Source organism: Etheostoma spectabile, chromosome 11 (assembly GCF_008692095.1).
Source record: "Etheostoma spectabile isolate EspeVRDwgs_2016 chromosome 11, UIUC_Espe_1.0, whole genome shotgun sequence".
Taxonomy (NCBI): Eukaryota; Metazoa; Chordata; class Actinopteri; order Perciformes; family Percidae; genus Etheostoma; species Etheostoma spectabile.
In genome coordinates, this window is record NC_045743.1 from 18,337,423 (window position 1) to 18,350,850 (window position 13,428).

A 13,428-nucleotide genomic window follows, 5' to 3' on the forward strand; every position below is an offset into this window, starting at 1 on the left:
GTTTCTCAGGAGTTTACGGAGACCAAACAGAGTCAAAGGGAGACAAAATATTGGACCTATGTAAATGCTTTTGGTATTCTGTGCCTGCTGGATCTACTAAACTATTTTCCGTAACAACTTTATAAGGTGATAATATGTCAATGTTGTGTTTTTTGTCTTTTTATGCTGCCCCTTAGTGGCTAAAAATACAAAGTAATGCAGCTTTGACATATTTAATCTAATTCAAAGTACTATAAACTATAATAATTACCCAGTTCCATTCCATTTTTTTAAATGGACACTACAACCTACATTATGGCTACCTAAATGTGGTCTCTGACATTTTACAAGTGAGTTTTACAAACATTTCGGAGTATTTTCAGTGACATTAACTGCCAGTCATGCTTGTGACCTCTGCACACAGGTTGGACGCGGCACTGATCCGGCCCGGCCGTGTGGATCTGAAGCAGTACGTTGGGAACTGCACGCACTGGCAGCTCACGCAGATGTTCCGGCGGTTCTACCCAGACGAGCCCGCCTCTGAGGGAGAGCGCTTCGCCGAGCGCGCGTTGGCCGTCCACTCTGAGATCAGCGCTGCCCAGGTGCAAGGACACTTCCTGCTGCACAAAATGGACCCCGCAGGATCTATAGACAACGTTGCCCAATTAACATAACGGCAGGACTGCAAGGTGGTTTGGAGACTGATTACTCAATAAAGAGAAAAATGGTTTAACATTTCCAGTTGGAGTTACGGTATTAGAAGGAAACGTGCATTGATGCCATGGACTGTATGGAGTATATGATTGATACCAAGTAAATACACATAAAAAATACACATCTCATGGTGTTTTTCCACTGCATGGTACCTGCTCAACTCGACTCTGCTCACCTTTTTTTGTTTTCCAATTAGAAAAAAAAGTCCCAGGTACTTTTTTTAGTACTGCTTCAGTCAAGGATCCAAGTGACCTGAGGCGGTACCAAAAGTGGCGTGAAAACCTGCAGACTGCTGATTGGTCCGAGAGAATCGTCACTTATCACTTTGTCATCTTTGCTAGTGACAGACGGAAAAAACCCGCCGTATTTAAATAGTTTAGCCTGCGTTTACTATGTTGCTGCCTCCTGCTTCTTTTGAAACAAAATCCGTCTTCTGGCTGTGGCAACATCCACATGCCGAGAATCAAAAACGCCTTTTACCTTTTGCGGTCACACCAGTTTCCCGCTATGACGACCAGCCACGGCTCGCCTCACGCATGAGGCGGTACTAATCTGCAATGGAAGATAGAAGGAGGGAGCACCACGGTCTAGTCGAGGCAAACGGGAACCATTAATGGAAAAACGCCATTAGAATGGAGTGTCCTTGAGCAAGGGACTAGAGCCCTACAGTAGCTGGAGCTGCTCAACAGGCAGCAGTGAAGCAGGGTTCCCCCCAGCGTGTTAATTGCATGGTGACCCATCAGGCCTAAGCTACTGGGGGAAAAAAAACAATGTATTTTTAAGAGGATTTTTAAACTACAGTTACAGTGGGCGCCTCAGTTGGAAACTTAGACGTTGTCATATTATCAAATCTCCAGTTAGCTTTTAGCCCTGACTTAATGTAGAGCCCTATTAAAATCTGTCTTACATCTTTTTTTAAATTCTCAATTTTGCAATTCCGTTATCACAGAAAGTATTTGGCTCTACATTAAAGTTGCCATCAGTCTGTGACTGGCCCCAGGCGGGCCCTCAGGCCTAACAACGCTTTGTTAGAGAACTTCATTCATCCTGAAAAAAATGCTTTGAAAACACAGAAACAAGGCATGTGTTGATGTTTTGTTAACAAAAGCGTCACCCAACCCAGGACGAGGTCCCGGTGCAAGTCCCATCTTGATTGGCAGGTCCTTATTGGACGGGTTAACAGTTACATCTCGACATTTTATGTTTTCTTATGCTGTTCATGGTTTGTGTGATCAGTGAACACAAATAAGACAACTTCTTATTTCCTCACTATTGGTTAAATTATAAAGTCAAATACAACGGCAACCCACTGTATGTAGTCAAAACTTTGTGTTGTGTTGTGATTTTACTGGAAAATAGTCCGCACAGCTCCAAATCAAAAGGGCCTTTTCACACTTAGTCTGTTTAAGCCCTCATGAAGATGTCAGACCTATTAGTCAGAACTTTTTCCACATATGTGATAACTCCAAAGGGACTCAGACCCATCTGGATCGAACCGTTGATAGAGTCCTGTGGTATGGGTTCCAACTACTATTTCACATATCCCTCAGCAGGGGGCAGCATAACTGCATAAAAACAACGAAGGCCTTGAACTTGAGTGTTACTCAGACCACAGGGGTCCTGCACTGACATGGTCTAGAGGTTTGGTGACTCAGCTGGGACTGGAGGTCATCTAGGAGCCCAGGCCACATGTGAACTCTTGGACCCAATGGACACACCAGCGGATGTGAGAAAACAGGAGAAAAGAGCTTTCTTTCACACAGTCTGGGACACCATACTTTGGTCCAAATGGGGACTTGAACAAGGAAACCCTCCGGTTCCCAACCCAACTCCCTACTGACCCCCTAAATTGAGCATATTTCGTTTTAATGGTCGATTTGAGATGTTTGCACATTTATGCTATAAAATAAATGATTCCCAAAGTAGTGTTTGGGGTCCTTGAGGAGGTTTCAAGGGGTCCCCAATTCCATCCATAAGTAACACAATAGAGCGATAGATATAGCTTGATAGAGACAGTATTTACTGTCCCACGGGGTCATTTTTTATGCACAAGACAATACACACGGACAAATAAATCAACATATAACCAAAGGACAGTTATTTAGACACATAGAAACAACCATGTTAACAACAACAACACCAGAGCTATACAAAGTCAGCGAGATAGTTTGTTCAGCAGTGCTTAGTCCTTCTACACCAATGACACTACAGTGACAGAAGGTAGGCCTATGTCTGTTTTGGTAATGGGTTTTATACATGTTTGCAGTAAAACATATAAAAGCAAAAATCCTATTAGATGTGGGCCCCTGGAACAACATCTTACAGAATGGGGGTCCCTGGTCTAATTTGTGTCAATTCAGGGGTCTTTGAAGTGAAAAAAAGTTTAGGAACCACTGAAATAATAAGCACCTTCTAAGTTGTGAGTGACAGCGTGAGCCACCAACCAGAAAACACTATGAAAACAAACGTAAAGGTGAGAGAGAGAGAGAGAGAGAGAGAGAGAGAGAGAGAGAGAGAGAGAGAGAGAGAGAGAGAGAGAGAGAGAGAGAGAGAGAGAGAGAGACATGTCAAAGCCCTGCAGGCTACCTGTTTGTCTCCCCAGTCTGTGAGAAGTCACTTCACCTCAGCGTGGCGGTCAGTCAGCGCGCGGTGACTTAAAAACAAGAGCGGGAAACTCATCGAAACCTCTTAAAAAAACTCTTTTAGTCTGACAACGCAGGGATGCCAGAGCGACTGCGCAGACCAGTCGCCTGTTTGAGCGGAATAAAGTCACACTAATTAAGCTAGTGGGCCCACAGCTGAGCTGCGTGACAGAAGGGAACCGAGTGGTGAAGTTTGGCTTGAATGGGTGTCCGCGTGCGCTCTGGATGGGATGCACGGTGAGCTTCATCTGCTGTGAAGACGACTTTCCGCAAATGCCCGTTCACCAACATGATGAGGAGAAGAAGAAGAAAGAGAGCCTGAAAAAGGTAAGAACTGCTGGAGCAACGAACTTAGGAAAGGTGGCGAGTGCGTGCAGCCCGCAGACGTGCAGACACGTCAAAACACGAGCTGACATTAGCGCTCGCGCTGACGGGGCTGCGTGTATGTTCAGGTTGTTTTCGAGGTTGACATGTTTATTTGCATGTAAATGAATGCTTTATGACCTAATTGACTATATTTATGTCGGACTTTGACTCATATAAGTACTGTCGACCTTTGGTTCCACTTGACTTGACAAAAAACGTAAAAAAGTGTACAGTGAGACCTCTATAAGCACATAAAGCATCAATAATACGCATGTTTCAGCTAGCTTACAAACCAGAGTATAGCCAGTGGTGGAAGATGTATTCACATCCTTTACTTAACTAAAAGTACTAATACCACACTGTAAAAATACTCTCTTACCAATAACAGTAATGCCTTTTTAAAATGTTAGTTAAGTGTTCAGGAAAATGTTGTACAAGTATTAAGTAGAATTACATAAAAACAGATCGTTGTGCAGTTTAATTCACTTTATAATAAGACATTGAATTATATAAACTGCATGTGTTTTGTGTGCAAACTTAACTTAACTTGTAAAGCAATTAGTAACTAAAGCTGTCAGATAAATGTAGTGGAGTAAAAAGTAGAATATTTCTGTTTGAAATGTAGTAGAAAGTGGCATGAAAAGAAAAGACTAGTCAAGTACAAGGCTAACTCAAATTTGTACTTAAGTACAGTAGGCTGCTGGAGTAAATGTACTTAGTTACATTCCACCACTGGTATAGCCAGGGGTTGTTACATAAGTAACAAGGTAATTGATGGTTGTTGAACCATCAATCCAGATATAGTATTGTGTGTTTAATGCCTGCTTTGACATTAGGCATTCCCACTGCTTCAGAGAATGAATGAGGGAAACCATTCAACACAAGGACTGCCAAGTTCAGTCATGCTTGCACTGCAAGACACAACTTAACAGGGATCATTAGTAGTCCCCAGTAATGTAATGTAACTAAGTACATTTACATTACCATACTTAAACTTTAAGTCAACTTTACTCACATATAAATTAGAGGTACTTGCGCTTTACTTGAGTCTTTTCTTTTCACGCCACTTTATGCTACATTTCAGAGAGAAATATTCTACTTTTTCCTCCACTACATTCATCTGACAGCTTTAGTTACTTTACAAGTTAAACTTTTTGCACACAAAACACATAAAATAAGATGTCTTATTCTTAAATCAACTACCCAAAAATATATAGCCCTACAAGTACTGCTGAATTCATTGGTGACAAATATTTGGAGTTGATCATTTAAGGCTTTTTTCCCGCATTCAGAGCTAATATGGCATCAGGTGGGCTGTGCTAAAAAACTTTTCCGATTTACAAGGTCCCGATTTGACTACATTTTCGATTCAGTATCAATTAGCTAAGGGGAATGTCAGTTGCAACACCAATTTTGGAGCTCATAGTCATTTCACCTGTCTTAGCAGTTGAGTTTAGAGGAGAAAAGCTGACTGTGAGCCGGGTACAGAGCACCGCAAAGTTACGCTTGTTTCAGTGGTCGTTGCAGTTGATTTTAGCTGACTAAAGGTGACTGTCCTGCGACGACAACAGTTAAGTTTAGGAACCAAAAAGACCAGTTAAGATTAGAAAAAAGATTGTGGTTTGGGTTCAAACAGCAACCCCCTTAAGTAGTACTCCCGGGACACAAACACCTGTTTCTTGGGTGGGAGTCTTGTGTTTTCCCTTTTAGTTCTGTCGGGACACAAACTCCGCTCCCCCTGTGTGTGTCACATAAATGATGCCCTTATACATCCATGGAATTTTAATCGGTATCAGATCACTCAAACAAAGATCGATTTTAATTGGAAAATCAGTTATTTTAACCCAGCTATGGTATTAAAAGAACTGACAGTGTAACCAGAAGGCTGTGTAGAAGTAATTCATAAATTCAGTCATTTAGCCGTTTAGTTGGACTTCTTTGCTCACTTGCAAACTAGTGTTCACGTACTTGCAGTTGCTAAGGTGAACTGACAACGTGGCCTGCCCGATTCGGGGGGAAAATATCAATCACAATGTTCTTGCTTAGATTTGACATCACTATTCTCTGCCATGATATTTTTGACCATGACAAAACAAAACAAATTGGCAGTACCAAACACAGATTTTTTTGGGCACCTATAGCCTATTGCGAATCACCACAAGCCTGTAAACATACAATGTTCATCAGAGTTATTCATTTTTTTATCGGCCACTATAAATGCCGATGCCTGATATCGTACGATAATATCAGCGCCGATATATCGGTCGGGCTCTAATGCAGGGCATAAACAATCCCTTATGATTTAAAAGTAGGATTTCAGAAGAGGCTTGTACATGTGGAGCTGTTCTGTATGACCTGGCTGAAGAAGATTTAGGTAGTTTATGAATCTGAATCACTCTATATAGCACAAAAGCAGCATTGGCAGGTTGGTTCTGCATGTTGCACAAACACATTACAAGGCTTTCACCACTGTGTTGACCTATACTCTTTCAGTCAATTCTATTCAAAGACTGAATGTCCCCTTTTTCTATTTCATGAAATAGTTTTTTTTTCTGCAGAGCTTGCATCTTAAAAAGGACAACATAAGATGTAGAACAAGTGAAACACCCATGCTTTTCTTCTGCTTATATTGGTTGATTTTGTGTGCATATATTTTGGAATACATATTATGCAGCTGTCTACACTTGACTATATACTACTCTATATATGCACTATAATGGTTCCCTGATTTACTTTGAAGGCACAGTAGAATCATTCTGAAGGTCTGTGCTTATGTACGTTACCTTACCAAATGCTGTGCTCACCTTAGCATTTTTTAGCAGACCTTTTGCTCTTTTTTCATACTGATGTTTGTGTCGAATGTGTGCTCAGATCCCTATGGTAATGGCTCCGTGTACTGTATATGTGCGATGCTTGTGGTTAGTGTCCTAGAAGAAGAAGAAGAAGAAGAAGAAGAGGAAGAAGAAGCGGCGCTCAGATGGAGCAGAACTTAATCGCCCAGAACGTAAAGCCCTCATGTAAAACCAAAGTACACAGCAGAGACTTTGAACCAGAGGAGGGGTCTTTAAAAGGCTTCAGGAAGAATGTGCACTGCATGTTTTGCATCAAGGAGTGGTTGTATAATGGCAGTACTGAGGCTGACAGACGGACGTACTCTTCTGTTACTGGCATTAAAGGATGCGTTATGCTATTGGGTTGGCACGGCTTGCAAACCAGGTCAGGCCCACCTTGGCGAATACCATCCTTTACAGAAATACAACCAATGCAATTTGCATTCTTATTTTAATAAAATAAAATGTAGAATTTAATATTGTGAGTCAAATGTTCTGGTTTGGTTCATAATCAATGGAAAATGGAAATCAGTTTTAGCCACTCTGTTTAGTTCATTGCTTTGGCTTCTTTTGTTTGATTGAAGTAAGCCCCCCTCCCCCCCCCCCCCCCCCCCCCCCCCCCCCCCCCCACTCCCAGCACATTAGATCAGAACAGCTGGCAGTGTTTCCAGTGTCAAGGGATGAGTAGCCAATATAAAAAAGAAGCTGGTGAGGAGCAAAACACAATCAAAAGACTGGCTCAGATTAGGGCTGCACGATGTTAGGAAAATATCTAATTGCGATTATTTTGATAGGTATTGTGATTTTGATTTGATTCTTGATATTGGAGGGAATGATCATTTTTGTATCATTATTCTCATTTTCATTGAAAAAAAAATGATTGAACTGTGAATTTATTTTTTATTTTTTATTTTATTTTTTTTGAGGATCTGTACCAACCAAATATGTTTGCTTTAGTCTGTAGGATAGGATGTGTAGGCCGGGACGTTTCTGCAGCAGCACAATACTTCATTTTAGAATGGTTTGACAGCTATACCTTTTAGCTTTATGGAAATTATGCACAGTGAATATTCAAATGAGCACGTTATGTCATCTGCCAACTGACTTTTTTTTTTTTTTTCCAAGATGACGTTTTTGGGGCTTTTCCCCCTTTATTTCTGAGTAGCAGTGATAGATAGGAAACGTGGGAGAGATGGGGGATGCCACAAGTGTTGGATTCACACTCGGCCGCTGCAGGACTCAGCCCCGCTCTTACTGGGGGGAAAGGGTCGATCTCATCTGCCAACTTTTAGCGATTGTTGGAGCTAGTGCTCGGTACAATTAATTGTAATGACATTAACGTTAAGGAGCTAAATTAACGCTACGTTTACACTTTACAAAAAACTCATCACAGACGTTCTTTTTTGCGCAAATTAGTGCATATTTACATTAGAACAGGCATGTGTTGGTGTGCCTTTATGTAAACTACTATGTAAATAATATAACTAGTTTGTTTTTTAAATACATACTGTACATGTAATGATTTTTAAATAAAAGATTGACACACAAGAAGTACAATTAAACTTTATGTTACACATGCACATCATGGTAACTACAACCCTTTTAAAGAGATATCAAATCCATTCTAGGACAGGTATCTGTTTGCCAGCCCTCAATGGGTTTCAAGTAACGGGCAGCCCGAACTCTCCCCATAAGTCACACCGCTGCCTATCCCTCCTCAAGAAACTAATCCTCTTTTCAGTTTGATGCCTGTCAAGTCCAGCTCTCTGGCCCCGTTTCTGAATTCCCACCAAAGTGTCAGACGGCAGGCTGGGGCTTTCCTGGGATGTGAAGGTTTTCGATAAAGGTATGTGGTGAACTGAAAGTTACCTGCCGCCCCATATTGCATTCCAGCGGATGCTTTCGCTGTGGGGAAACAGTGTGTCCTCTGTGCTGCGGCTCTGGGGAGGCCTATCATTTCACTCCTACCTGCCGGCAATGACCCGCACATGGGCCGCAGAACAACACCCTCTCTGTGTGTTCCTCTGTGGAAAGGTGCACCAGTGTGTGCTTGACCCGGGACAGAGTTATGATGCCTCAGCGAGGTTAACCCCCTGTCATTTTACCTTTTAATGCCCATGCAAACAGGAATTTAACCTCATGCAGAGAGTAGGAAGCTTCTCTCAATAGGACTATTATAGGGCTGTGCAATTAATCATAATTTTAATCGCGATTATGGTTTCAGCTCCTAATGATTACGAAGACAGAGTAATCAAGGAAAATGTTTTCTATTTTGTATGTCTAGGATCTTTTTGCCGGGGTATTGAAAGTGGTATTGGGTATATCTTTTTTATACTAGCATTGTTCCTTGCCAACCTTACACTGCATAGATTGTTAAGTACAACTTCAGAGTATTCAAAATACTGTCAATGAATTTAGATGCATGTGTTAAATTGTACAAATGGAGAAGAAATCCTTCAGCTTGAGACAGCAGCTAGCATGGAATCGCTAATAATTTGAGCCCTTTTATCCATTTTGGAAGTCAACGCCTTTACTTTCAAAGCCTCGTTGTGAAAGCATGTGTGAATCCGATGAGCGGATATTTCTTTTCCAAACAGCCTTTCAAGACATTACTGATTCTGTGATGCGTAATGTTGTCCACAAAGCCCGGGGAACAAGAAGATAATGGGATACAAAAGGCGTTCATTGAGCTCCTTAAAGTGTCTTCAATTCACTTGGCATTGCACAGTGGATAGAGTGACAGTCAGAATGATAGATTAAGGCATAGGGGCCACTGTATTCCCCCCCGAAAGTCACGGTTGCATGCTCCTCTTCTTGGAATGTAAAGCAGAGGCCTAACTTCCACCTCTGCCTCAGACCTCGTGGCATCCCTGCAACATAATACACTCAGTTTAGTCCTATACCATGCAGCCTCTATGGCTTTGTGCACCCGTGAATGCGGCCTTTATGCTGCAGTTTTGTTGATAATTCTCTACGTGTGGGGGGGATTTTCTTGTCTTCTCCCCTAATACTTGGCAAAGCGATGTGGCATTTGCTCTTGGCGACGTCGAAAATCCCACAAAGTCTCACTCTGGGGGCCTTTGTAGCCTTTCACAACACTTCCGAGTGATGGACAGGGAGCTCGGCTCTCCCAGGTCGTATCCCTTTTTCCTCAAACATGCGTCTTTGTGGCTCTTCTCTTTTCCCGGGGATCTTTTTCACAGAGGTTGGATGCCACGGGGCTCCAAGGGTAATTACTGTGACTGTGGAGCAGAAGTTAGGCTGGGCTACCCAGGTCGCCCAATCATGTTTTCATCATCGGGAGAATGTTTTACTTTGGGGACGTAATAAATCCCCCCTTTGACATGCTGCATTTACTCTGAATACACACAGGAAGAAAGACTCTGTTTCCCCCCCCCCCCCTCTGTCTCTATTTTGCACCACTGCTTGTAACAAGCCGGGGCAGATCATTGTTGCTAGTTCGCCCTCACTGGTTTTTAAAGGATAGGTTTGCACACTTAGACATTCCGCTGTGGAGGAATTTCACTGGAATGTTGTTTCCCACTGGAAAAGGGGGATGAAACGTAATAAGTAGGGCTGCAACTATCGATAAATCTGCTAATTATTTTCTTGATTTATCGATAAGTTGTTTGGTCTATAAAATGTCAGAAAATGTTGCAAATGTTCAATCAGGGTTTCCCCCCAACACAAGATGATGTTCTCCAATGTCCACAACTCAAAGATATTCAGTTTACTGTCCCAGGAAAAAAAAGAAACTATATTCCCATTTAAGAAGCTGGAATCAGACAATTTATACTCAAACTAATTTGATTAGTTATAAAATAAGATGGGGATTTAATAGTTGATAACTAATTTAGTTAGAGCTGCAAAGATTAATCTATTTGAGCAATTTTTGTAAAGAAAGTAAATATTCAAGGACAATTGGAAACACTGATCAACATTTTTTACAATTTACTGACATTTTATAGACCACACATCTAACCTTAACAAGGAAAATAATTGTTAGTTGCAGCCCTAAATCTTTGTAGCTCTAGTAATGAATTGTAACCACAAAATGTCTAATAATAAACATATCGACTACTCACTGTCACAGGCAAAGCTGTAAAGAAAAAGAAAGGGTACACTGGATTGGATCAAATCTTTGGGCATTGACCAATGCATTATGAACATATTAATCACATACACACATACACACATTTTTTTGGAGAAACATAACTCTTTATACCAATGCTATTTTTCTGTCTCCAGTGCACTAAAGATAACACAGGGGGACACAACAGTTGATTGTCCTGTAGAGAAAGTTTGTCATGCCGTTATTAATAGTAGAAAAGTGAGTAGAAATTCAATAGCCCTCCATAAAAAGGCACGGCACATGTTCCACGGTCCCGTCCTGATCCCTGTTAATGAGAGCGGGTGTGTCCCGTCCCATACACCAGGCAAAGGAATCTTTAATTAAATCACACTCTCAGAACCGATGCTGCACATGTGTTGCACGCGCCTGAAATCCTTCACGAGCATCACCAGCGTGCCACGCATTTCTATCATATACCCAGGCTGGGAGGTTATTTGTGGTGGCCTGTACCCCACCATGGAAATATACTAATTCTATTTAATTCTCACATGTATATAAAGCGAGAAAGTGATATGTCACGTTAGATGACAGGAATTTGTCTACAGATTTAGTTCTATCTTTTTTATACTTATGGGGATCCCTGCAGTAAATCTGGATGGATTAGTCCATTAGGCAAATCTGATAAATCTAGGGGCAGGGCTGCTTTATAAATGGCATTGGGTTTTTAGCATCAGTGTGAAGTGAACCAGGATTTATCAAGGATTTTAATGTTATCCTAATCAGTGTGTAGTAAACATCTCTATGGAAGAGCATTTTTGTTTTAACTCTCTAATCTATACCACATGATTTTAAGGTACACCAGTGTTTCCTCTATCTTGAGTTTGCAGTGGTGGCCCGCCATGGCTGTTGTTTGGACATGCATCCCAGTATATACTAGTTTTAACTTTTATTTATATGCTAACTTTAAATGCTTGGATATAGACAAAGAGATGCCTCCTTTAAGCAATTTCAAGAGAAAGTGATAAAATCCAAACTCCTTATTCTGTGTAAAAAATGCAGTCTAAGGTTTAGCTGAAGCTAATATGAGGTTTCAGAGGTGGGTAACTTTGTAAGATACACTCTTAATTAGTCTAAAACAGACTGAAGCCTCACACCAGCTCTGGATGAATATTAAAATGCATTTACCTTTGGACATTTCTCCTGTAGGTCCTCCCCACTCCCTCAAGAGGCCAGGCCCACATTGTAAATAAAAATGTGTTCTTAATGACTTGCCTGGTTAAATAAAGGAAAAATTGGGTATCACAGTAGGGTATCGAGCATAAAAGCCTTTCGTCAGTTACTACGGTTCTACGTGGGCTTTCCCAGACAGCAAGAACAGCATATTGGATTACCTAAATTGAGGGGTTTTACCCTTTTAAGCCCACTCCATTTTCTTACCATTACAGTTGTCATAGAAGTTCTGAGAACATAATCTTCTTTACCTTCTGCGTGCATGCCTGTCTGCCTTGGCAAGCCTTCATGGCATGACTCTGAAAATAGCCTGAATACCTTGGCATCATTGCATTGTGTTTAGAACTGTGTGGGAGTTGTAACTCTAGTTTGAGGCTAATATGTGCTTGGATATGAAAGTTATATTGTACTTCTTGACCAAACATGATAGCTAGATGCAGTGATTCATAGTGACAAGTTACATTAGTGACACAGGGCACATATCAGTGTTGCAAAGTGGCAGCCGTGACACCAACTTGACCTGTATTATACAGCGGTCACATTTTGAAGAGAAGTGTTTATCATGAAATGTGTGCAGATTATAAGACTAATGCATCCTGCAGAAAATGCTTTGAGTTATTTCTACACATTAAACACTTGTATTGTATATTATATTTAATCCCAGTATTGATGTAAAATACTTACTCTGAATGTTTCCCTGCTATACTTTATCTGTCCTGAAAGGTTGGGCTCCCCTGTGAGGGATAACAGTAATGGATTTAACAGTCAATCGTTAGATAAAGTGCCTTTAAACATGATGAAAGCGAGACAACCACTTTAATGGCTGCTTTATCAGTTAGCAGCTCCCTCCACTGCAACACTGTTACTTATCACTTCACTGGATAACATTCCTTCTCTGCACTTTCACATTTGTGGCACGTTCCTGGGATCTCTTTGTCATTTTGAACGGTTGTCTTGTGTCTAATATTACCGGTAAGCTCGGCTGTAGCCAATCCTTTAACACCTGTCATTTGCATGCTTGTGTTTAAACTGAGATTAGTATTCCCAGGAGACGGTAGAGGTGCCAAACTGAGGGCCGAGGCATTCATTCACACTTCCCAAAAAGAATGTAAGCTGTCGAAGAAAAAAAATGTAATAGTTTTGAATATTTGTTAATTGCAGAAAAGTGGTTTGATTATTTATATATACGTACAAACATTTTAATGTCAGGCGTTAATGCTTCCTGTCACGTGTTCTGCATCTGCTGAAAGATTCATTTTGCACAACGATTACATCATAGCACAACATCGCTATCGAATTTTGTCCAATAACAGAACAATAGCTCAGATTTAAAACACCCAGTCGTGTTAAATTGCTCATGGAGCATGGTGTGACAAGAATAACTGTAACTGAATAAAACAAATACAACTTTCACCCTTAAAAAGAGAAAACGGCTAGTTTCACATGATATTGACGTGTTAATAGTGGCAGACACCCATCAGTGATGAGCGGTTGTGTGATGGAAAGGCTGATTTACACAGAGCTTACGTTATAGCCTAAGCAAGTGGTTTATGCCATTGTGAGGATTAATACTTCTGTGTGTGTGTGTGTGTGT

At 41.1% G+C, this 13,428-nt stretch overlaps 2 protein-coding genes across 7 annotated transcripts in view; both read left to right on the top strand.

Moving 5' to 3' along the window:
- The window catches only part of bcs1l (BC1 (ubiquinol-cytochrome c reductase) synthesis-like), a 6,314-nt gene extending 5,512 nt beyond the window's left edge, over positions 1-802 (top strand). Inside the window, exon 8 of the mRNA XM_032529916.1 lies at positions 404-802. Within this exon, the coding sequence (XP_032385807.1) occupies positions 404-653 (250 nt within the window). The 3' untranslated portion in view covers positions 654-802. The remainder of the gene's footprint in view (positions 1-403) is intronic.
- A 2,513-nt stretch (positions 803-3,315) lies between these two features.
- The window catches only part of tns1b (tensin 1b), a 231,673-nt gene continuing 221,560 nt past the window's right edge, over positions 3,316-13,428 (top strand). For 4 of the 6 annotated variants that reach the window (XM_032528887.1, XM_032528891.1, XM_032528892.1 and 1 more), the window contains exon 1: positions 3,318-3,662. In XM_032528887.1, the coding sequence (XP_032384778.1) occupies positions 3,561-3,662 (102 nt within the window). In that variant the 5' untranslated portion in view covers positions 3,318-3,560. Of the gene's footprint in view, positions 3,663-13,428 lie in introns of all 6 variants that reach the window. The other 2 variants (XM_032528897.1, XM_032528893.1) reach the window with 2 other exon arrangements.